At 40.7% G+C, this 26111-nt stretch overlaps 1 protein-coding gene across 3 annotated transcripts; it reads right to left on the minus strand.

Moving 5' to 3' along the window:
* Window positions 1–1387: 1387 nt before the first annotated feature.
* SPTSSA (serine palmitoyltransferase small subunit A) lies at window positions 1388–23998 on the minus strand. Of its 3 annotated transcripts, XR_006599513.1 has the most exons (3): window positions 22248–23615; window positions 13747–13876; window positions 1388–2546 (listed from the first exon to the last, which is right to left on the minus strand). XR_006599513.1 is itself a non-coding variant. In XM_023255654.2 (2 exons), exons 1-2 carry the CDS (start codon window positions 23932–23934, stop codon window positions 2443–2445), a joined length of 207 nt encoding a protein of 68 aa, XP_023111422.1. In that variant the 5' UTR covers window positions 23935–23998; the 3' UTR covers window positions 1388–2442. The 3 variants fall into 3 exon arrangements, 1 of the variants encoding a protein (XP_023111422.1); XM_023255654.2 differs by lacking the exons at window positions 13747–13876; window positions 22248–23615 and adding an exon at window positions 23832–23998; XR_006599512.1 differs by lacking the exon at window positions 22248–23615 and having other exon boundaries at window positions 13747–14324.
* Window positions 23999–26111: the final 2113 nt, after the last annotated feature.

Consider the following 26111-nt stretch of genomic DNA (forward strand, 5'->3'; position numbering starts at 1 on the left):
AACCTTCAGTCTGGACTGTGGGGCCATTACCCTTCCTCTTCTGGAAGACCATGTCTCTGTGGGCCTCCCATATTCATCTCCAAAACTCAAGAACTCTGAAGCGTCTGAGACTTTACCCTACTTGCAAGCTAACAAGTTAGTATGGCACGGTTTTGTGGGTCCTGGCAGAAGACTTGAGATTCTAGGGTTGGATACAAAAGACTTTATTACTCACAGCAATAGCCAAAGTATCACTGTCTTGCTCTGGCTCCCAAGTTCCAATTCCAACAGGACAATGAAAGGAAAAGCCAGGTGATATGTATACATGCAGAGGGGTGTGTTATAGGGAGGAACCCTGAGCATAGGGAACCCAAATCTTTCATAGTGTCCTTTGCTCCAGAGACACTATCTTCTAAGGCTGTAAGTAATTTTTCCTTTGTTCCAGAGGGAGACATTATCTCTGTTCTATCTTCTCCCTATCATACAAGCGTCCTTGAAAAATATTCCAGAAAAAATATTCAGTACCTCTGTCTGGAAGACATACAGAAATGTAATAAACTCATGGTGCACTGTCTAATAAGTACCTTCTTGTAAACAGATAAAGTAGAATGATTTCCCAATTCATTATTTACTAACAAACAGACCAGACTTGCTTCAGTTGGTGGAGAGAATGCTGCTCTGATTACCTCTCAATGGACCCGTTCCTATTTCTCTTTCTGGCTCTCCTCAAGATCCTCTCTGTAAAGCTAAACTTCTCTTCCATCTATCTCACAGGCCAGTGTAGTCATGTAAATCACCAGCTACACAACAGCAATTTAATGGATTTTGGAGAAGAGCAAGGATGAATTAAAGATTTCTGAGTAGAGGGCTGGGATAAGTCATCTGTATACCCATCTAAACTAGTGATTTTCAACTTTCCCTGTCTTCAACTCACCAGAGATACAGATATTAGACATCCCCTTGTCAATGGTTCTCTACGAGGCATCAACAGGGGAAAGCCAAATTTGAGCATTAATTGAACAAATCCAAAGTTAAATCCTCATATTCATCAATTTGAGACAGTATGAATACTGAAACTAAATAATTACATATTATCTTCACCATCCCTATTTAACAGTGACGATATAAATGGACTCTTTGAAGACACTAAACTCCATACCTCTAGGCTAGAAAACACTTCAAAAGTCTAGTCTTTAAAACTGAGAGCCAAAAATACTTACATTTTTGTAAATAGTGAAACTATTATGGGAGGCATGTTAAAATGTCTATTCCTAATTAGCATTACTTTTATGTTGAGAAACATTTTAAGATATACTTACTGCTTACTTGTCCACAACAATCAATTCAGAAAAATGTAAGTGCTAGATCAATATTTAACAACTGGAGAAAAATATACTGCCACATCAGCTGATTTTTCTTTGAATTTAATGAGTTACATCAAAAAATTAGGTAGTCATTTTACATTTAAGGAATAAAAATCTTAAAAAAAAATACAAAGAGTGAAAGGATTTTAACCAAGTTGACATTTCTTTTTGCTAGTTTTTAACAATTCATCTCATCATATCTTATTGCAATGTGCAAATGCATTTGCAGCACCCAGTACAATCATGAAACTAAATTTAAGCAAGTACATTGTTAATAATAACCCTCAGAGGAAACTGATTTACTTTCTACTAAAAACTCTATGGTATATAAGCATTACATAATAATGCTATTAATGCTATTTAATGCTTTTGTCACAAGAATCATCACCAAAGTTTTCTGGAAATGAGTCCACATAAAAATTAAATATTTAAAAGGTGAAATGTTCCTTATTTTAACTTTAGCAAGATCTTTCTTTTTCATTATTAAGAAATACTTTAATAGTTTTAAAGCAAAAGCTGTTAAGAGTAGAGTCTAGATAGCTAAAACTGTACTCCTGAGTTCAAACTTACAGATTAAGTCTTTTGTAAATAGTTCTCAATAAAATATCCTCCCTCCCCATCCCCCTGCCCCAAATCTTGTATTGTTTCTTACAAAACTTTGGTCAAGAGTAGAAATATATCCAGGCAGATGTATGTGCCATACAATAGCAAGAACAGTAAAGCCCAACTAATGACTTTGGGTTTTAGAAATAGAAGGCAATTAAAATGTACTCAAAGTTACATTAAGAAAAGCTTCCACAGGGTAATATTGAAACAGTCACAAAGGTTAAGAAAATACTGATATCAAAGTACAAATGACTACAATGTTAAAATACACAAAAACTACTATACAAGAGCCTCTTTTAAAATTAAAAATAAAGAACACAACACATGAGTCAGGATTATTTTCCTGTTCTACTCATGAATTTTAGTCTTTATATTCATAGGGTTAGTTATGTTGACATCTAGTAGAGTTTCTTAGGACATCTGATGAAGTTTCGTCCCAACTTCAGAAGGTGAATCTTCCCCAAGGAACCGCTCAATTCTGGTCACGTCTTGGTCATTGTACAATTTCAAAGTAGTGCAATATCGCCATGATGTGCTGAGGCATAAAGACATATCCTGTGTACAGGGCCATCCCCACGATGGAAACCAGCATGGAATCTGAGTCATAGTTAAGGAAACAATTTACTTTTTCTTAATTTATTCAAAAGTAAATCCCAAAAGTTTTTTCAACTGTTTTATGTTGAAGTACCCATTCACTCACTTTGTGCTTTCTCATATATGTCAAGAACTAACCATTCTAGCCACTAATATTAACGCACCTGGCACTATTCTAAGTTTTGTAGCTCACTTAATCTTCACTATCACCCTCCAAGACAGGTACTGTTATTCCCCCTATTTCTGCTTCAAAACATCAGACTGCTTCAACAGAAGCAGAAAGTGACGCTGTTCAACCTAAGAAACAGAAATGTATAGGAATAAAATTGCATTCATGACTTCAAAAGGTCTACCAACTTTAATAATAAGAATGTCTGGGGGCGCCTGGGTGGCGCAGTCGGTTAAGCGTCCGACTTCAGCCAGGTCACGATCTCGCGGTCCGTGAGTTCGAGCCCCGCGTCAGGCTCTGGGCTGATGGCTGGAAGCCTGGAGCCTGTTTCCGATTCTGTGTCTCCCTCTCTCTCTGCCCCTCCCCCATTCATGCTCTGTCTCTCTCTGTCCCCAAAATAAATAAACGTTGAAAAAAAAATTAAAAAAAAAAAAAAAAGAATGTCTGATCCAAGAATTTTAGAACTATTTAGACTATTTGGTTAAAAGTGCTGGCTTTAGAGCCTCAGCTAAGATCAATCATATATACCTAATGACACATAAGGTGACAGAACCAGCTACTGTTAAACATTTATCATTATCACTAAACTTCGCAACATCCAATAAAAGTCATCTTGATAACCAAGACAATAAACATCTGTTTTGTGTTCCTTTGTCCTCATTCCAAAGGAACTGAAACGTATATGTTCAAAACAACGAGGGGCCCTCCTCTTGGGCCACACAAAATATTGCTAACAGAAATTATGTCAAATCTAAGGGCTTTTTGCTTTGCTGTCATGTAACCATGTTAAAAGGAATAACTGCTTCTGAATTGGGACCACATTTTATGAATTCATTCATTCATATTCTCTCTCTCCCCTGCCCCCACTCTTGTCTTTCATACCTTTCAGTTCTACATAATAGTAGTTCTATAATACCTTACATTCTTGCACAAGAAGATAGGGTTTAAATAAACAACGTGCTTACCTACCAACTAATATTTGTATAACAGTTCAGTTGACAAACCTCTTTTATATATTATCTTGCTTGCTCTAACAGCTTTCTTGTGAAATGTTTATCATGACTGTTATTCATCAGAGCCTGACAAAACAAGGAGCCCTACAAAAAGCTGTCTTTTGGGGTGCCTGGTGGCTCAGTCAATTAAGTGTCCAACTTCAGCTCAGGTCATGATCTCATGGTTTGTGAGTTCGAGCCCCACATTGGACTCTGTGCTGATAGCTAAGAGCCTGGAGCCTTCTTCAGATTCTGTGTCTCCCTCTCTCTGCCCCTCCCCCACTCGTGCTCAGTCTAAAATTGAATAAACCTTAAAAAAAAATTTTTTTAACTGTCTTTTGAGCCAGAGCACAAACTGAAGCTATCCAACTCAAACCCTAAATTCATTCTCCTCATCCAGTAAACATGGATGAAAGTCTCCCATAATCATTTTTTTAGTTTATTTCTTAGCCTCTCTTAATCCAGTTCTTTCTTAAGCTACCACTTTCTATATACCCTTTAATTTCTTAAAATAAAAAAAAAAATGCTTATTGCTTTCATATCATTACCCATCACCCACACAACCATATAAATTCTACCCCTGCAGGCTACAGACACAGTTCTCAGGTCCCCAGTGGCCACCTATCAAATCCAATGGCTATTTGAATGGACAATTTCAGTCCTTCCTCTTCAAAACTCTTCCCACTCTGAACTAAGAAGGTGCTTTTCTCCAGGACTCTCCTCCCACTTCTCTCACCATTTTCCTGTGTCACTGGCTCTTTTTCCCTATCTGTCCCTCATATGTAAGATAATTAGAGTGAATTTTGTGCTTTTCTCCCAAACATACACTCCACTACTCTTAGAATTCTCTGTCACATTCTCTGGATGGGCCTAACCTTTCCCATCTCCAGCCCCGACTGATCTTAACCAACTAGAAAACCCATCTCTTTGGGGCGCCTGGGTGGCTCAACTGCTTAGCCGTCAGACTCTTGATTTCGGCTCAGGTCACAATCTCATGGTTCATGGGATCAAGCTCCGCATAGGCTCTGTGCTGATAGCAAGGAGCCTGCTTGGGATTCTCCCTCTCCCTCTCTCTGCCCCTACCCCACTCACGTGGGCTCACACTCACACGCACTCTCTCTCTCAAAATAAATAAACATTAAAAAAAGAAATTATCTTTGTAATAATTCCCACTCTCAAAACTGATCAGCCAGCTCAAAGTTTAGGACTTCTACCAGGAATTAAGGAACACAGATTCATTTTCTCTCTCGCCTTATGGAATATGCAGTTTGTTGATGGAATCCTGGAATCGCTGGAGTCACTTTGCCTCCATGAGGAAAGCACAACTCAGAACAAAGCTGCCACATTATTATTGCAACAAAAATAATCACAGGAAAATGGAGCCAGAAACCTCATCAAAACACCTGAAGCTTACCTCACCAGTGGATTTTTAGATATAGAAGCCAATAAAGTCTCTTTACTCTTGAACAAGTTGTAAAATGTCTGTTATACTTGTAGCTGAAAACATTCTTAATGACAAAATAGAATCCCTAATGTTTTGTCTTGGACCCTACAAACTCTTATGGCCTGAACAATCACCTTAATGTTGCTGACCTGAACCCACCTTCTGTACTGCAGACAGGGATTTCCTACAACTTGCTAAACATTTTCACCTATGAAACTTCTGAGGTACTTCCTAAGTTCAACAGAGCCAAAACTGAACTCAATAACTTTCTCCAAAACTACCTCTTTCTAGGAGTCTGTCTTATTTTTTTTTTAACTATTTGAAATAGTTGACATAATTATTAACAATTTGCCTAGTCACTAAATCCAGAAATTTGATTCCTCCTCCCCAGATTCAAATTATCTAAGACTTCTCAGTTCTTCCCAACCCCTACAAATGACTTTTATATCTCATGTTCCCTTACCCTAATCGATAATAAATGATTGAGGTATTTATCATTCCTTAATCATGCCAAAGCTCTGATTCTAGGCTGTTAGCCACTTTCCATGCCACTCTTTACTAAAGTGATCCTTTCAAAATACATTAGGCTTCCGGGGGCTCCTGAGTAGCTCAGTCAGTTAAGCATCGGACTTCAACTTAAGTCATGATCTCACAGTTCGTGAGTTTGAGCCACTGTCGGGCTCTCTGCTGTCAGCGCAGATAGTCTTCCCGGTGTTACAGGACAGCATGCGTAATTGTAAGCCGAAACATCCAAGGACCTTTCCAATCTAGTCCAAAGTATCTGTCTTAGGTTGGAGTCCATAGAAGTAGACAGAAATTGAGAGATTGGGACAGAGATTCTTGTACAAGTTATTCTTGAGGGAGTTTTAGCATAAAGGGGTGAGTAGAGCAAAACAGAGCAGGGAGAAAAAGCTAAGTAGGTTCAGGGGCTCAGCTCCCACAGGATGCTCTGGAGCATGAATTGGACCACATGTTTTGCTTTGAGGCAAGAGGCCTGACTTTTTCTGTCCCTTTATCTGTCAATCATTGGCTGCAGAACTGGGTGAGAAAAACCCACCTGGATAAGACAGCTGCCTTGGCGAAGGCCAATACTCTGAAGAACGGGACAGGTAGAAGACAAAAGAGGAGAGACACATCAGCCAGTAGAGGGGGTTGAGGTGAAGACCAACAGCACCACATACTATACTACTTTTCCCTTGTGCCTTCCAACACTCCAAATAATTCCCCCGACAAACATATCCTACTCACAGCCATATTACGTGAGTCTCAGAAACCAATGCTGTATATTTTCATACTGCTCTGCTTCTGCTTATGGTTTAATAATAACAGGAGTCAGGATAATAGTGTGGTAATAGCAGCTTTTATTCCGTGAATGTCTAGTGTGCGCCCAACACTGTGTTAAATCCTCCAGCAAGTTCAAGTAACCCTGAATCTCAAAATCAGAGGAAGCAATGGAACCAATTCCAAACCAAATCAGTCACACTCCAAAAATCTGTGTTCTTAACCACTATGAATACCCTCGTATATATGAAAAATCCTACTCCTTCTGGTAAAACCCAATCATTCTTAGAGCTTGGGTAGTTACCCTCTCTCCTATGAGGCTTTCTCTAGCATTCATATTTTTCCCATTCTTACTCCCAACCTCCTGGCCCTACTGCTCATAAAGCTCTTTATTCATATAATTCAACACTTATCACTTGACACTACCTATTTTTTTTAATGTATTTATCTCATCCATATTATCAACTCCTTGAGCACAGGAACAATGTCTTATTATTTTTGTATCTCCAACATCTAATGTAACACACACTCAATAAATATTTGATGAATAATGAAATTGCTCAAGAAACAATGATTCTAGATTCATTGCAGTGCTTTCTACATATTCCACATATTACTGTGGTGAAAAACTTTATAGTGACTACAGAAAAAATAAAAGTCCATTTCTAGGCAATACTGTATTTTCAAAATGCTTTTTTAGATTTTTACAACTTTTATTTAAGTGTACATACCAAGTAAAGGAAATGGTAAAGATCTTCAGGTCACTGGCTCAAATTCAATCAAGTAGGAAATGATTACTAAAAACAGTCATTTGAATGATTATATTACATACTCTTTATATTATAAATTTAATTATAATTATTTAATTTAGTATAGAGAATATATCAGTTAAGAAGCATGCACAAATTACCTTAACAGGTAACTACTCTAAGAATCTGAAACTTAAACTCTATTCGTGAACACTAAAGTGTCAAAACTCTAAATTCTTCCATGCATATATGTTTTGCGGGGCACCTGGGTGGTTTAGTCAGTTAAGCGTCCAACTTCGGCTCAGGTCACGATCTCACATTTTGCAAGTTCAAGCCCCATATCGGGCTCTGAGCTGACAGTGAGGAGCCTGCTCAGATCCTGTCTCCCTCTCTGCCCCTCCCCCACTCGTGCTCGCGCGCACTCTGTCTCTCTCTCTCTCTCACAAAAATAAACATTAAAAAATGTTATGTCTTGCCAGTGAAATAAGAACTTACCAAACTTGAAAAGGTTTTTTTTTTTTTTTTTTTGCCTGATTAAAATATAAGATACTACGGGGCTCCTGGGTGGCGCAGTCGGTTAAGCGTCCGACTTCAGCCAGGTCACGATCTCATGGTCCGGGAGTTCGAGCCCCGCGTCGGGCTCTGGGCTGATGGCTCAGAGCCTGCAGCCTGTTTCCGATTCTGTGTCTCCCTCTCTCTCTGCCCCTCCCCTGTTCATGCTCTGTCTCTCTCTGTCCCAAAAATAAATAAACGTTGAAAAAAAAAATTAAAAAAAAAATATAAGATACTAGAATTCATGAATATAGCATTATGCTGTGATGGATATACATATGGAGTAAAAGCAATAGGAAATAAATAATGATTATATATGCTAAATTCAGGATGGCTACTTGGTAAGGTGAAATGGGGAGAGGAAGGAAGGAGAAACAACTTAGAAGGGGTATATATGGAGCTTCAAATGTATTAGTAATGTTTTTCTTCACCTAGTTGGTAGTAAATGCACATTCACTATATTATTCTTTATGGAGTTTTTGTATGCCTGAATAGTCAATAACTTTTTTTAATAAGAACTGTAAAGGAAAATGAAGCTACATACAGTACTAGACTAAAAACTGTTCTGTGTGAAGGATTCTCCTCCCTTACAAAATTTGAGTTAGACATCATTGGGCCTACTTTGCCACTAGGAAATAGAAAGTCTTAGCTCTCAGAAATCAACAATTCTCAATTCTGGCCATGATAAACAGAAAAGTACTGAAAGTCACTTGAGCCTAGATGCAAAAACGCCAATTTATAAACTGCTCAAAGAATTATTTAATAAAAAAAAAAAAACCTAACCTTTCACTCATAGCCACTTATTAAATTTAACTTTTATCCTGTGTCTCCCCCCAAATGTTTCTATATTCTGATCCTATTTCTAATTATTCCCAGAATCACAGCAACTAAATAAGCTTTAACAGTAAGTTTTCTGTACCATTAAATGTCAAAATTATTCCCAAAAATTATCTTAAAGCTCTCAAACATAAGAAAATATTTAAAATCAACTTAACTAAACCATGACTACACAACTCACACTAGGTGAATAAGCAGACAATGGGTCCATGAGGAACTTTTACGACCCTTAATAATCACCTTGCAAAAAATGCAGAAAGAATGCCCCTTTTATGAGTAGCTTTCTACAAATGCCAATTTAAGCAATGTAGTTGAAACAGCTCCAGTGTAACTGAGTTGAACATTCCCTGAGATTATGCTTGACACCATTTAAAATGGTAGTTTTACTGAGTACTGGTTTTATTGTGACATTTGCAAGGTTAGGGAATGTGTGATGTTCATCTCCTTAGAAGTTTCCTCACAGAGAGTATACTACCTATAATTTGCTATCTGGCATTTGATCAGATTTCTCAATCCATCACATTCTTGAATACACCTCTCAAAGTTTAAAGTATACTCCATACACTCCATACACTGTGAAGCACAAGAAATGAGTTCTGGAAACACCATGACACTGGAGAAAACCTAGGTTTGAGCTGTAACGCTGCTAATTCCTGATTGTGTCAAAAACTCTGTGATCACCAGTCTCCTTATCTATAAAATAAGGACACACATCACCTACCTTTCAGGGTTCATGTGAGAATTTTGAATCAAATCTATTCTGCAACAAAAGGCAATACAATCCTTATTAAAATTATTATTTGAGGGGCACCTGGGTGACTCAGTGAATTAACTACTCTAAGAATCTGAAACTTAAACTCTATTTGTGAACACAAAAGTGTCAAAACTTTAAATTCTTCTATGCATATCTGACTTCAGCTCAGGTCATGATCTCACATTTGTGGGTCCGAGCCCCGCATCGGGCTCTGTGCTGAAAGCTCAGAGCCTGAGCCTGCTTCAGATTCTGCGTCTCCCTCCCTTTTTGCCCCTCCCCAATTTGCGCTGTCTCTCTCTCTCAAACATTTTAAAAATTAAAAAAAAAAAAAAAATCCTATTGTTTGAGGCCATAGGCATTTTATATCATGACTTACACAATGTTTGGGAACTTCCCAAGGTCACCCTGCTACCAATTTGTTATTAATTTACAGTACAATTCTCAGACATCACAATCCCTCTGGAACAGTTTCTTCTCCATAAAAAGAGGCCACTTCCTGCATTAACATCTTAGGATACCACCTGCATGGAGAGGGCACTTAGGCAACTCTCATCCACCCCTGATGTAATCTTGTTTCACATACACACAGAGAAAAAATGTAAATAATCAATGTTTTATAACACGCATACATTGGAAGGCAATACTCAAAATGACAGAATAATCTAAGAAAACCCTTACTGTTGTCTGAAAGGTATACATACCAGTAGCAGTACACTAATTAACTGGGTTGACATTCTAGAGGGGGGCTATATGATTCGAGAAGTATAAAGCTAGCAAAATATGGAATATAAAAAAAAAACTCAAAAACTAAAAAAAAAAAAAAAAAAAAATGTGTGTGTTTGTAACTGCCTCTACCACTGAATTTTAAGTGCTTAAGGGCCAGAGTACATTGGCTCAGCTGCCCCTTGGCTTGCAGCTGTAATGCATTGCTAGATAAAGCAGGTGCTTCATAAATCATTCAAGAACTGAGCAGATAATGTGCCAGGATATGTGCAGGCGCTGAAGATAAATGTTTGTTCAAGGACTGAATGAACAATCAGGTTATTTATAACCTGGATTTAACATAAATGTTTTATGGGTTCAGGGGATTTAAAAGCAAATAGATGTGAAACCATATATCTGTATGTTGTTTGCTGTTCTTTAACAGGAAACCCCAACTAATCATCAGCTGATAAGTTTCCAGCTAGATAGGAAAAAAAAAGATTTCTTTTGCTCATATAAGGGCCATACCCAACACTTTTCCCAGAGACTTACAATAAAAAAAAATAAAAATAAAAAAAATCCTCATAACAAAGAGAGGAAATGCTTTGAAGATAAGTACAGTACATCAGAAGCAAGACCACAGCAACTAACACTTTCCGTCCCAGCCAGTAACCGCACTATCACCGCCTACCTTAGTAACCTATTCACAAGACTTTGGAGAAATCAAAAGTAGTTTCTCATTGGGAAAAGGCCAGGGACCTCTGTTCCAGCAGGTACAACTCATACCTCTTCACAAATCTAAATAATTTCAATGCACTGATTCTTGACATTTGCAACATGGATAGAGCTAGAGAGTATAACGCTAAAAGAGACGAGCCAATCAGAGAAAGACAAATACCATATAATTTCATTCATATGTATAATTTAAGAAACAAAACAAGCAAAGGAGAGAAACAAACAAGGAGAGAGAAACAAACCAAAAAAACAGACTCTTAATTGGAGAGAACAAACTGCTGGTCAGCAGAGGGGAGTTGGGTAGGAAGAACGGTGAAATAGGTGATGGGGATTAACAGCACACTTATCATGATGAGTAATGAGTAATGTACAGAATTACTGGTTCACTATATTGCACACCCAAAACTCATACAGCACTGTATATTAACTATATTCAAATGAAAATTAAAAAAAAAAAAACACCTGGAGATCATCACCAAGAGAAATGTTAAGAAAGTGCATTTTTACCAAATATATCAACTATCTCTTGATACTTTTCTGGTTACCTTAAAATAAAAATATAAGATACTGATACTGTTACAGTCCTGTGTATGTTAGTCAATTTGATATCCATGGGTCATTTTAAAGGACATCACATTAGCATCAGAAGTTAGTATTTAGCAGGGCGCCTTGGTGGCTCAATCGGTTAAGCATGCCACTTCGGTTCAGGTCAAGATCTTGCGGTTTGTGAGTTGAAGCCCCGAATCAGGCTCTGTGCTGACAGCTCAGAGCCTGGAGCCTGCTTCAGATTTTGTGTTTCCCTCTCTCTCTGCCCCTCCCCCACTCGTGGTCGGTCTCTCTCTCCCCCTCTCTCAAAAATAAACGTCAAAAAAATTTTTTTTTAAATATTTAGCAAGCAAAGCACATTCTCTAAACTTTGCGTAGTATGATTACATCAAAGGATGGAAATTGATTTTAGAAACTACAACTTGATGACAAACTAAAGAAACAAAAAAACATGCTGCTGAAACCACCAATCATCATGTTCAACTCTGAACTGAAGTCCTGGAAATGGTTTGCAGCTCTGAGCCCAGAGACACCCAGGCTGTGTATCATTGTGCACCTTTGTAATTAAAGCTTCTAATTTCATGCAGATTTGAAGTCCCAGGATCAAGGGGACAAAACCCCCAGCCTGCTCTGAAATATAATCTGTTCTGCTGTGATACATTCCTGGAATATCAGCTAGCTTACACATGACTAGCATAACATAGGAGCTGTACTGTTTCATATGGGATTCTTCATAAATTAGGGGAGCCAGATAAAGTGGGAGAAGAATTATAACCTTCAGCAAGAAACATCCTTTAGCTTAGATGCTGCACAGGCAAGAATCCTTTGAGCCCTATTTTAAGAAAATTAAAAGTGGGGCGCCTGGGTGGCTCAGTTGGTTAAGTGGCCAACTTCGGCTCAGGTCATGATCTCGCGGTCTGTGAGTTTGAGCCCCGCGTCGGGCTCTGTGCTGACAGCTCAGAGCCTGGAGCCTGTTTCAGATTCTGTGTCTCCCTCTCTCTGACCCTCCCCCCATTCATGCTCTGTCTCTCTCTGTCTCAAAAATAAATAAACGTTAAAAAAAATTAAAGAAAAAAAAAGAAAATTAAAAGTTAGTATCTGCACCCAGGCTCCCTCTCCAGAAAAGCACACCTCCAGGCTAGCACAATTCTTAGCTAGTGGCAGGTTGAACTCCTTCCTGTACCTCTTCAATGGCAGCCCACACCATCTACACTACTTAGCATTTCCAGTCAATTCTGCCCATGCATTTTTAATGTCCTCTGAGGCAGCCCCCAGCGTGCCTGCCTGGGCTATCCAAGTTATCCCCCCAAGATGTCAATTATTGTTTTAGTTAGTGCTTGCTTACTAAGTAGTATAGATTTTGAGTGCTCTAGTGCTATTTTCCCATAAACCCTATAACTTGGGGATTTTTTCAGGAACACATGTGATGGCCAAAATTTTTTTATTAGTATTCTTTTTTTTTTTTAATGTTTTATTTATTTTGAGAGAAGGACAGAGAGACAGAGCATAAGTGGAGGAGGGGCAGAGACAGAGGGAGACACAGACTCTGAAGCAGGCTCCAGGCTCTGAGCTGTCAGCACAGAGCCCCACTCGGGGCTCAAACTCACAAGCAGTGAGATCATGACCTGAGCTGGTCAGATGCTCAACCAACTGAGAATTAGAAAAGTAATTCTACTTTCCATAGCTATTGATCAGAAATACTATCTTTCTATCATTTCATAACTACTATTTTTTAAGCATTCCAGTTTATGAAAAGTATATATGCTCTATTAAGTAGATCTTCTGGAACATATAGTTTTAATTATTAAATTTGAGCATTGGGGTTTTTTTTTTTTTTTGTTTTTTAACAAAAGAATCCATCTTATCTTTGCTCCTAAGTACCATAAATGTTAAAGCCTAGGGGGTGGGTCACAAAGTCTTCAAAAATTTGTAGTGGATGGGATGCCTATCTGGCTCAGTCTGTAGAGCATGTGACTCAATCTCAGGGTCTTAAGTGTACACACACACACACACACACACACAGTGCTTGTGTAATACAGTTTTCTTCATCTTCCATCTTTCCTGAGAGCTATTAAAGAAAAAATTGTAATATCCAAAGGAGTATAGATAAGGGATATTCTAACATTTTCACTTAGCCAACCCAACATCAAGGCAGGGTAAAACAGGCTAGAGCAGCTGTCTTTGAACTAAAGCACAGGAGCCTTGGAGATACAAGAAGACTTTCCAGAAGGTTAGGATCTGTTAAAGGGAAGGGTTTACAGATCTTCAGCTGCCACTGACTCTCCTAAAGCCTGATCTGAGCATTATCATGATCTGCTAGTTCTCCTTCCCATCCCCCCTTGCAACTTCATTTCTACCACTTTACTTCCTGAATCCAAAATTATGCATTTCCCCAGGGTATAAAATAATTTTTGGGACAGCAAACAAAGGAATAGTAACTACCTTGAGTTGTACTTTATTTCACCTCGGTAACAAACTCCTGGCACAGCGACAAGCTTCATCGATCTATCCATTTAATAATTTCAATCCAGAAGTGAGACAGCTTCCCAGCCTGGGCCTGACAGAATGGCTCCTACAAAGAAGGATGGTGAGAAGGGCCTTTCTGCCATCAACGAGGTAGTGACCAGATAATACAATGTCAGCACTTAAAAGCACACCCATGGAGTAGGCTTCAAGAAGCATGCCAAACGTCTGGAAATTTGCCATGAAGAGATGGGAAGTCCAGATGTGCACACTGACACCAAGCTCCACAAAGCCGTCTGAGTCAAAGGAATGAGGAATGGCCCAGGGCATACCCATGTGTGGTTGTCCAGAAAACATTAGGATGAAGATTCACCAAACAAGCTTTAATACATTGGTTATCTATGGACCTGTCACCACTTTCAAAAATCTACAGTAAGGGGCGCCTGAGTGGCTCAGTCAGTTGAGCATCGGACCTCAGCTCCGGTCATGATCTCATGGTTCATGAGTTTGAGCCCCACGTCGGGCTCTGGGCTGACAGCTCAGAGCCTGGAGCCCACTTCGGATTCTGTGTCTCCCTCTGTCTGTCCCTCCGCGGCTTGCACTCTGTCTCTCACATTGTCTCAAAAATAAATAAACATTGGGGCGCCTGGGTGGCTCAGTCGGTTAAGCGTCCGACTTCGGCTCAGGTCATGATCTCACGGTCTGTGAGTTTGAGCCCCACGTCGGGCTCTGTGCTGACAGCTCAGAGCCTGGTGCCCATTTCAGATTCTGTGTCTCCCTCTCTCTCTGCCCCTCCCCTGTTCATGCTCTGTCTCTCTCTGTCTCAAAAATAAATAAACGTTAAAAAAAAATTTTTTTAATAAATAAATAAATATTAAAAAAAAATTTTTTTTATTCTACAGTCAATATCGATGAGAAATAAGCACTGGTTGGTTGTCAAATAAAGTCATAAAATTTAAAAAAAAGGCAAGAGGGGTAAAAGTGTTTATGTAACAATTGCTTGAGCAGAAAAATGGCACTGAGCTTTTTCTGACAGAAATTAAGGTTGATTTTGCCTATTTAGCTTCACAATAAGGACTGGTGTTTCCAAATAGGTTATGCGATAAACATTTTCTATGAATTATACAAGAAAAAATATAGTTTTAAGGTTTTAACAAAAATATACAATCATAGGGGCACCTGGGTGGCTCAGTCAGTTGAGCGTCTGACTCTTGATTTTGACTCAGGTCACGATCCCAGGGTCATGGGATCAAGCCCCACATCAGGCTTCATGCTGAGCATGGAGCTTGCTTAGGATTCTCTGTCTCTCTGCCCCTCTCCCCTACTTGCACTTTCTAATACACATAAAATAATAAAATACATATGAAAAGCAAGGAATTAAATCCACTGTAACTGTTTAAATTTACTATGAAATGTTTCAAATGTCAACTTAAATGAACAAGATAATACCCATTACTGTTTGTTCTTATAGGGGCTACACAAAAAGTCTAAATACCACGGGGTGGAGGCTGGGAAGCATTAATTTAGCAGTTACAACTATTCTTACCTCTGCTTCCCCCTCTTCAGCCCTCCCTTGTAACAGAGAGCTGCATTCATTTCTACAAAAGGAATCTCGGGGCGCCTGGGTGGCACAGTCGGTTAAGCGTCCGACTTCAGCCAGGTCACGATCTCGCGGTCCATGGGTTCGAGCCCTGCGTCGGGCTCTGGGCTGATGGCTCGGAGCCTGGAGCCTGTTTCCGATTCTGTGTCTCCCTCTCTCTCTGCCCCTCCCCCGTTCATGCTCTGTCTCTCTCTGTCCCAAAAATAAAAATTAAAAACGTTGAAAAAAAAAAAAATTTTTTTTAATTTAAAAAAAAATTTAAAAAAAGGAATCTCAAAAGAAAATGGCATGAAATGTAAAAGACTAAAGAGTAGTGGGAAGAAATTCTTTTTCTCCTTAAGTCTGAAGGCAATGTTTGGGCTATTTCAACATTATTCTGAAATCACATTTTGTTTGAAGACACCTTGATAAATCTTTCTAAAAGGCATTAAACTGATTTACTAAATATCTTTCTAGAAGTAACCTTCTCTGATATTAACAATTTTGCCTAGGTGGCTCAGTCAGTTAAGTGTCTGACTTCTGCTCAGACCATGATCTCTCAGTTCATAAGCTCAAGCCCTGAATCGGTCTCTCTGCAGTCAGCACAGAGCCTACTTTGGATCCTCAGTCCCCCTCTCCCACTGTGCCCCTCCCCCACTTGTGCTCTTTCTCTTTCAAAAACAAATAAACATTAAAAATATATATTTTTGCCTAATCATCAAACCACATGCTGATTTTTACTGGAACTCTATTTAAAGTATCAAAGGATTTTGTACATACAAACATTTTCTTCAAAAGAGGTACTCATTAAGAAGAAAGTTCTAGTAGAAGACTCTGGTGAATTGGGGTTTTAATGATAATACCTTCTATTGAACAGCTCAGAGGAAGCTCTGCCAAAGACAGAGACACTGAGCTAAAGCTCCCCCCTGGCCAAAATACAGTTTCTTGGTCAATTTTGTTTTGTTTGTTGTGTTTATTTACAAAAATATGTTACACAGGAAATACACAGAAAAAAATACTAACTTAATTATTAGTGACTCCAAAAATGGCAAGGCAAAATATACACCTCAAACACCTCTCTCCTGGCTTATAAAAACCTTGATTTTACCAAACCAGGCGCTATTAAAAACAGCTTAAGTGCATTTTCCAGGTTTTCACAGAATACTTCAGGAGAGATACACAGGAAACTGGTAACACGGGTTGTCCTGAGGTGGCTGGGTGGAAAGAAGACTTTTACCACCTACCTTTTTGGTGCCTTTTGAGTTTTGAACCATGAGGATGTATGATCTATTTTTATTTACAATTTAAAAATTCATACTTTCTAAACTCTCAAATACTTTAGTATATTGAGATGCAAAGAAAAAATCTTCTCAATTCTAGCTGTTAGCATTTGAGGATACAGCAAAAATCTACAAAAATAAATTAACTTAGCTGCTACTGACACAGCATACACCTTTAAATTTTTAATGCTCTTTTTCATTATCATGCAAAGCCTACCCCAATCCAAACTACCTACCTTTGCTTCTATCCTTGCCTCCCCTCATGGCCCTTAATCTTTCCCAAACCCTGTAGCTAAAGTAAACCTTTTCAAACTTAGTCAGACTGGATCACTCCTCTCAAAAACCTTCCAAGAGCATCCTTTTCAACTAAGATTAAAAGCCAAAATCCTTACCATGACCACCAGGATCTCCATGGACTCTGCCCTCTCCCCCGTGGTCACTCTGCTCCAGCCACACCTGCCTCAGTGATGGCCTTCATACGTGCCAGGCAGGCTATGGACTCAGGGACTTGCCCTGGCTGTTCCCTCTGCCAGCTATGTTCTTCCTTTAGATTTCTACTCTCTAACTCCATCACTTTATGTTTTTACGCAAATGCTGCTCAGGGAAGCCTCTCCTGATATCCTCTTTAGAAACAACTCCATCCCATCTGCACATTTATCCCACTGACCTACTTCTCTGTCTTCCACAATGCTTACCACCTAGCATACTATGTAATTCAATTATAAACGTTCCACAAGGAAGGGATCTTTGTCTCATTTGCTCAGATGTATCACAAGCACCTAAGCCAGCATCTGGTAGAAGGCATGCACCCAGAAGTATCTGGTAAATTAATAAATGGCCCTAACCTGCTTTCTCAACTTCACTTGTCACTTCTGCCTTAAAGAATCCCTGTTCCAGCCAGTCAGCCTGGCATACTCACTACCCCAGCACACCTCGGCATCCCAGGCCACACCCTCTTCCCATCTGGGGGGAGAAAAAACAAATACGAAAAACCAAAACACTCAAATACCTCCCTGAAAGTTCTCTGAGCACTCTCAGTCCCCACGTTCTTCCTGCCCTGCATCCCAAGGACTTTTTGCCCAGCTCACTCTACTGCGATGACCCCAGGGTGGATCCATCTGAGAACATGTGTAAATCTTAATTTTTCCTAAAGCTTGGCTCTAATTTCCTTGAAGACATAGTCCGTTTTCTTGGAAACTTATAGAACTCAGTACATTAATAATGACCAAAAAACGGTTCTAGGATGCATTTTTTTTTCCATTCAAAATGAAAAGAGCTTTGAGCCTCAGGGAGAAATGTATGTTTTTATGGCTTATTTCTCTACTTTTTTAAATATTAAAATATCAATGAGAAAATTGTTACTAGATTTCAGCGACTCTACTCAAAAGGTATGAGCACGTCCCCTCATCTCCTGAAGTCTTAATCCAGTGCCTAGGCAACACTACAGGATCTGACCATCTGACCTCCTCTCCTACTACTGATTCGACCCTCCACTCTGCCCCAGCCACACTGGCCCCTGGCTATCTGTCAAACACAGACATGCCGGTGTTTGGGGGCATTCATACATACTGTCCCTTCTGCCTAGAATGCTCATTCCCCTGGAATTCTCTGCCAGCTTAAATCTTTCCAGGGGCTCAGGTGGTATGCTAGGTGGTATGCGGGGTGGCTCAGTCGGTTAAGCGTCCGACTTCGACTCAGGTCATGATCTCACGGTCTGTGAGTTCGAGCCCCGCGTCGGGCTCTGTGCTGACAGCTCAGAGCCTGGAGCCTGTTTTGGATTCTGTGTCTCCCTCTCTCGCTGACCCTCCCCTGTTCATGCTGTCTCTCTCTGTCTCAAAAATAAACGTTAAAAAAAAAAATTTTTTTAATCTTTCCAAGTGCCCTTCCTGACCACTCTAGCTAAAGTTGAAAAACACTCCTTCCTACCTCCTATCCTCTTCTGTTTTGTTTTTCTCTAGAAGAGCTATAACAATTTAAAAGTCTATATTTTTTATTTAGTGGCATTAGAATAAATATTTTTATCTGTTTTGTTCAGTCATACCCCCACTACCTAGAATAGTATCTGGCAATTAGGAAGCACTTAATTCTTGTGAAATGCAGAATTCAAACATGCATATTTTACAAATGAATATATATAACAAAGTAAATTTTGTTAACATTTTTTAAAATAAATCAAAGAAGTTCTTTCACTCTATAGTATTTTTTGCTTCTTTTAATTTGAATTCTCTCCAAGAACTGAATTTTTTTCACCAGCAACAGCCAAGCTCCAAAGCTACCCAAATCTGCTTTAAACTCAGGTCTCTTTTGCCATTCCTAAGTACTTCTGCAATTCCTTTGAAATGACAAATCAATATACAAACAAATGTTTCTCAAGCACTATCTATGTGCCCAGCACTGTGGTTTAGAAAATTTCTTTTCTTGAAGGAACACAGATTGTCTTTCAGGGTAAATCTAATTCCTAACATAAACCAAAAAACTGCCCACATTTTGCCTAAAATAAATAGAAGTATAAAATGTCATGGAAACATAAGAAGTCATAGAAAGATGGCAAATATAGCTCAGTGATTACAGAATAAAGTCCTTTTTTATCTAAAAAAAAAGCTAAATAACTTTTACTTATTCAAATTATTTTAACAAGATATTTTTAATTTTTCCGTACCTCTCAGCAGCATGGTTACAATGTTTTTCAGTGAGACACTACAGGGAGTGCCTCACTGGTTACAAAACTTGCCTTAGTTACAAAACCTGGTGTTTTCCTTTCCCACTGATGGCTGCCAGTAGGGAAAGGGGGCTTTTGAAACATGTTAAAACTTCTTTTTTTTTTTTTTTTCAACGTTTATTTATTTTTGGGACAGAGAGAGACACAGCATGAACGGGGGAGGGGCAGAGACAGAGAGGGAGACACAGAATCGGAAACAGGCTCCAGGCTCCGAGCCATCAGCCCAGAGCCCGACGCGGGGCTCGAACCCACGGACCGCGAGATCGTGACCTGGCTGAAGTCGGACGCTTAACCGACTGCGCCACCCAGGTGCCCCAACATGTTAAAACTTCTACTTTGGAGATGGAGCTCAATGAATTACAGTCTGCAGGCTCTGCTGTAGTATTCATTGCAATACTACTCTGCCCTTATTCCATTCACTTGATTGTTACCTTCTGTTTTAATCAGGTGTCACGTCCCCTTCTCGTGCAGGACAGATACCATGTCTGCACATGGAAAATGTTCAAGTACTGGTTGACAAACAAAAAGCTAATTATCGTTTCAAATATGGTAACAGAAAGCAGATGATAAGAGAAAATGTAGGGGGTGCCCGGGTGGCTCAGTCAGTTGAGCATCTGACTTTGGCTCAGGTCACCGTCTCACGGTTTGTGGGTTCGAGCCCCATGTCGGGCTCTGTACGGACAGCTCGGAGCCTGAAGCCTGCTTTGGATTCTCTTTCTGCCCCTCCCTTATTCACGTTCTGTCTCGCTCTCAAAAATAAGCATTAATTTTTTTTTTTAAAGTAAGAGAAAATTTAGGATATGGGCCCTAGCATGGTACAATTACAAAACAGATTTTTAAACCTTATTCTTTCAAGAACCATTTGCAGTGGGCCTGACTTGACACAGATGCATTTCCTTAAAAAACATATTTAAAATTATTTTTTGTAACAATTTCCTTACTTAGATAATTTCAAAAACCCTCATATTCAACTGGGATTGACCTTCCAATTTACAACAACCATTAACTTCTAGCTATTTCATTTCGGAGAAATAGAGAAGCAAATTCAGATGTTTAAGGATGCCTCTAGAAAAATGTACAGAAGTAGTTAATAGAAGGCTATCAGTTTCCCTAAAACAGGGACAACTTCAATTTATTAAAGGAATTACAGCAGTGATATGTAAACTAGTGCAATTACCTTCTTCTAGAGTCTTTAGTTAGGACTTCTAACTCAGAGACCATTTTTCAGACAGCCAGACAAATTTCTTACATGAAATTTTAGTTGCTAGCAGCAATGACTGGATTCAATGCAATTTTTAAGAAAATATGTCTCTTTTCAAAACCATGTAACTGGCTACAAAACTGTTCTATATGAAACTTACTAATTATTGATGAACTTAAGAAATTCAAACTACTTCACAGTAATTAAAGCTCCTAATAACTGGGGGGGGGGGGGGGGGGGGGGAATCCAGCTTCCTCATTCAGTTTCTTCCTCCGCCCTAGAATGAAGATTCAATTTCAAATCAATGTTCCAAAATCGTATACAATAATTAAATGCCTGACTTTACTCTAGAAGTTCAACTGGAATAGAAGCACAACAGCTGATAGTAATTTAAGACTGGCATATGTCAAAAGTATTACATTTCCACCTTGGTTAATTCAATAATGTGAACTTTGAAATAATATCTTTTTAATCTTAGATTTAAAGCCATAGTGTTCTACAGCCCCGATGCTAGTTTGTTGCAGTTCTTACTAGTTTTTTTTTTTTTTTTCAACGTTTATTTATTTTTGGGACAGAGAGAGACAGGGCATGAACGGGGGAGGGGCAGAGAGAGAGGGAGACACAGAATCGGAAACAGGCTCCAGGCTCTGAGCCATCATCAGCCCAGAGCCCGACGCGGGGCTCGAACTCACGGACCGCGAGATCGTGACCTGGCTGAAGTCGGACGCTTAACCGACTGCGCCACCCAGGCGCCCCGCTCACTAGTTTTTTAAAAACAAAACACTTGGTCACAAAAACCAATGAGAAGTCAAAAATCTACAGACGCATTATATTTCATTTCATAATTTATGCCACCACCCCCCTCCCAAAGAGCCATCATCTGGTTTTTACAGGACACTATTACTATTGCAATATAAGAGGAAAACCTTAATACCATTGACACTGTAGCATGTATCCAAGCAAAAGCTTTTAAGAGTAAAACTTTTGATGGACTCTGACAGTGAGCTCTACATTCAACCTCCTACTTAAAGAGTGTCGATTTAGTGCAACATTGTTTAAATTCACTTTTTTTAAAATGTTTATTTTTGAGAGAGAGAGAAAGAGAGTATGTCAAGGAGGCTCACCACTGTCAACATAGAGCTCAACACGGGGGTTCAGTCGAACAAACCAGTGAGATCAGGATCTGAGCTGCAATCAAGAGTGGGGCCCTTAACCGACTGAGCCACTCAGGCAATCCTAAATTCACTTTTAAATTGATTTTAACTGAGGAGCACCTCTATTTTTCTAGAGGCATCCTTAAACATCTGAATTTGCTTCTCTATTTCTCCGAAATGAAATAGCTAGAAGTTAATGGTTGTTGTAAATTGGAAGGTCAATCCCAGTTGAATATGAGGGTTTTTGAAATTATCTAAGTAAGGAAACTAGCTGACTCAGTTGGAAGAGAATGTGGCTCTTTTTTAAAAAAAAAATTCTTTAATGTCTATTTATTTTTGAGAGAGATAGAGACAGAATGCGAGTGGGTTAGGAGCAGAGAGAGAGGGAGACACAGAATCTAAAGCAGGCTCCAGGCTCTGAGCTGTCAGCACAGAGCCTGACGCAGGGCTCGAACTCACAAGCTGTGAGATCATGACCTGAGCGAAGTCAGACGCTCAACCCACTGAGCCACCCAGGAGCCCCTGATTTTAACTGAGGGGCACCTACCTGACTCAGTTGGAAGAGAATGTGGCTCTTGATCTCAGGATGTGAGTTCAAGCCCCATGTTGGATGTAGACATTACTTAAGTAAATAAATACATAAACCTTAAAAATAAAAAATTTAAAAAAGATGATTTTAACCGAGTCAAAAAGTCTGTGCTTCTATACTTAGTATACCTTTTACACGGGTAACTTGATCTCTAACCTATAGAACTTAGAGTAAGACTAAACTGCAGCTACAAATAAATGGTGCAGGAAATCAGAGCACACTTTACATTCAGACTTTAAATCCAAAAATATGGTTCTTAAGTGCTGGAAAGCTTTGGAAAGAAACAATAATAAAAATAAATAATTTTTCTTGTAAGCAGCTTAAAAGTCCTCCAAAGTGTTGAAACAAAAAACAGCTCTGAGTACAACCTTATGCTAGTTCAACACAAATAAGCACACTTATTAATGCTTGGAAGGAAATGATCTCAGTCACTCCACCAGAATGCAACAATGTATTTGCAAAGCTGTTCTCAAGCTACTCCAAACTAAACCACATTGAAAAGGAGCCCGTGTAATGTAGAGTTGTCAAATCACTCTGTTGTACACATAAAACTAGTGTAGCGTTGTGTTAACTATACTTCAATTAAAAAAAGAGAAACCCCGTATGAAGTACATGTTATGTGAAATATTTTTTATATTTGGCCCCCAAATTTAAAACAAACAAAAAAAAAAAGTTACAGCTCATTATTACTATATTCTGCAAATGAAAACACAAACATCACAGGCTTCAGAAAGCCTATTTACACAACTTTGCTTATTAAGTGAGGTTGTTATGAAAGTTAGATGGGTTAAGATACAGGCAAAACGCTCAGCACAGTTGCTTGGCTCCAAGTGACCATTCAAAAGTCTTTAACAAATATTTATTAGCTATCTATGAAAACACAGTTTCAAACACTATTTACAACTAACCACAAATTCCTTTCTGGGCTCGACTGTGAAAACAGCAACTTAATGAATAAAACACTTTTTAAACTCCCCATCCTGGAGACCAAAAAGCTACAACAAACTGCTTTTAAAAAACTATTGGGGTGTCACAAACAAACTCACACGATTTTAAAAGTCTAGTAAACTGGTTAGCATTCTCATTAGGACCAAAGTCAGCTAACTCAGGGACAGTTAAAGGTCAAAGGCGTCCAAAGCCAGGAGCGATTTGCTCCACTTCCACGTTCCCTGCCTCCCAAAGCAAAGGGGACGAAACCAAAGGCAGGCGCGACCGAAGTGCCGGCGAGGACGCACCAGGTTAGACATCGCCCTAGGGGATTTCCTCCAGTAATAAAGCCGCTTCTACCTCGGCAAAGCGACTCACCGGCGACCCCGGATCAAGGGATGTAGCCCCCCCCCCCCCTCCCCAGCCGCACGCCCGCCGCCCTTGGGCCCCGAGACCTCCGCCCCGCTCGCCCGCAGCGAAGAAGCGAGTCCGCGCGCGCGCCGTCCCCGCACAGCCGCCTCTCCGCCCCCACCCCGGCGCCTGGGCCCAGGAGGATGCCGCCCGGCTCCGCTCCCCCGCCCCCCGGCCCCCGCGCCCGCGGCCTGGGCAGGATACTGAACACAGTCCGCTCCCAGGGCTCCAGCATGTAGAGCGCCGTGACCAGCAGATACTGGTAGTAGAACCAGGACATTTGCTTCCAGGCCCGCGCCAGCGCCATCCCCGCCACGCGCCTTCCTCGTTGAAGCCGAACGTCAGTCTGTCCGGCCGGCCTCCGGTTAGCGTCCTACAGCCCCCGGCCGCGAGGCCCGCCCGCCCGCCACCGCGAGCCCATTGGCCCGGCTGGCCAGGCGCGTCACCCGCTGGCACGCCCAGCCCCGCGCGCGCCCAGGCAGCCGGCGGCGAGCCCCGCCCGGCCGGCGCTCATTGGCCCAGCCGTGGCCACGCGTCGCCCCGCTCCCTCCCTGGTTTCCCCCTCTCCTCCCCGAGCCGCGCCCACGCGAGCGGGAGAACCCTCCCCGCGAGAGCGCCCCGCCGCTCGCCGCCGGCCGCGCCCTACCCCGCCCCGCCTGGCCCGGCCGCTGGTGGGCGGGGAGTTAGTCCTCGGTGGGGTAGCGGTAGGCCGACCGGGGGTGGTCGGCAGCCCCAGTTCGCCCCAGAAACGTTTGTCGAAGACCTGTTAGTAGAATGCCTGTGATGCTTCAGGCATCCTACTGGGCATCCCACGGGGGTTAACAGGATCGTGATGGGTTCCTTGCCTCGAGCAGTTTCCTATCTAGCAGGGGAGACGGGCATTAACCACATAAATGCAACAACAGCTGTGACCCGTGCAGAGAGGGAGAATAAGGCGCTCTGAGGGTGGGGAGGCTAACGTCACCTAACCAAAGAGGTCAGGGAAGGCGTCTCTGAAGAATTGATGCACACATTGCCTCCTCCCTCCTCCGCGCACACACAAACACACACACACATAGAACAACATATCCCCCTGCACTCCTTAACCTAAAGACAAAAGAGATTACCTTAACAATGAACATCTGCATACCTCTTTTAGTGGCTACAGGTACCCTACAGGTCAAGGCCAGGAAATGGACCCTGATCTGGTGGGCTCTGTAGATGACAGGCTGCTTGAGATCCCTCTGTGGGTTGGTGATACCTCCTGGAGATGCACTTTTAAATGCTCATATCTTCCCACTGGCAATTGGGCCAGCAAGATTGCACTCACTTCCGGGAACAAGGTGAATGGCTAGCACGTGAAATGACCATTAAATGGCCTGCTGTTTAAATGTGAAAAAGTTTCTTTTAAATATCCTACTGCTTAAACTTTAAAACTTTCATGGTTGATAACTTTTTATTTATTCATTTGGAAATATCAACTGCTGTTTATGAGCTAAATATTGGGGATAGAAAGCCAGCTACGCTGAAATCTACCTTCCTAACATAACCAGTCTGCTAAGGCAGAGAGGTGAGTTAACTGATTACAGTGAGATGTGGTAAAGGTTTTTTGGGGTTTTTTTTTGGGGGGGGGGTTGGTTTTTTTTTATTTTTTTTTATGTGTAGAATGCCATGATAGGCCAGGGAAAATCAGATTGGGGTTATAAAAGGTTTCTGAGATGGTGTTTGAGGGAAAAGTAGAAGTGGCAGAATGAATGAGTTTAGGGAGGAGAGGGTAAGACAGATATTCCAAAAGGCACATGGAACCGCTATATGAAGGTGTGATGCTTTTAAAGGGCTGGAAAAACTTTCATGTGGCTTAAGCAAAAAGACTGTGTAGTCAGGAGCAAGAGATGGGGATACATAGTAAACGGGGACCATATCCTGAAGGGCCCTGTGTAAGAAGCAAAGGAATTTTTACCTTAACAGACAAAAGTTAAAAGAGACAACAGCTTGATAAGATGAAACAAGAGTTGGGGGTGCGCAGTAGCCTAGAGGATACTAAGAAAAAGAAGATCAGGTTGGAGGTAGAACCTGTAAATGAAATGAACATCTATAACCCATACTCACTCAGGGGTTTCTTACCCTTGAGAAATTGAAGTACACTTGGCCCTCCCATTTCCAAGTCTTACTGTGTTGGGCTTCTCTCTGTCCCCATTCCTCTCTGAAGTATTTCTTTTCAGATCCGTTTGGGTACGTTCCAGCTTTGTTCCTTTTTCTTCCAGAGCTCCAAATACCTCAGCACCTACTGATGCTCAGTTAAGGTTACCCAGGATTGGAAGCATCACCCATAGCTACCCTTCCCTCACTGGGCCAGCTCCCAAAATGCCATTCCTACCACCTGGTTCTCTCCATTGTATGTAGCTCCTCAGTCCGCTGCTTCTCCTTGGGCGTACAGCCCTATCAAGTCAATCTGCATCCCTCAACTTCTCTGGGATTCTAGGGAACAAAAATTCCCTCATCTTG

Source organism: Felis catus, chromosome B3 (assembly GCF_018350175.1).
Source record: "Felis catus isolate Fca126 chromosome B3, F.catus_Fca126_mat1.0, whole genome shotgun sequence".
Classification (NCBI taxonomy): domain Eukaryota; kingdom Metazoa; phylum Chordata; class Mammalia; order Carnivora; family Felidae; genus Felis; species Felis catus.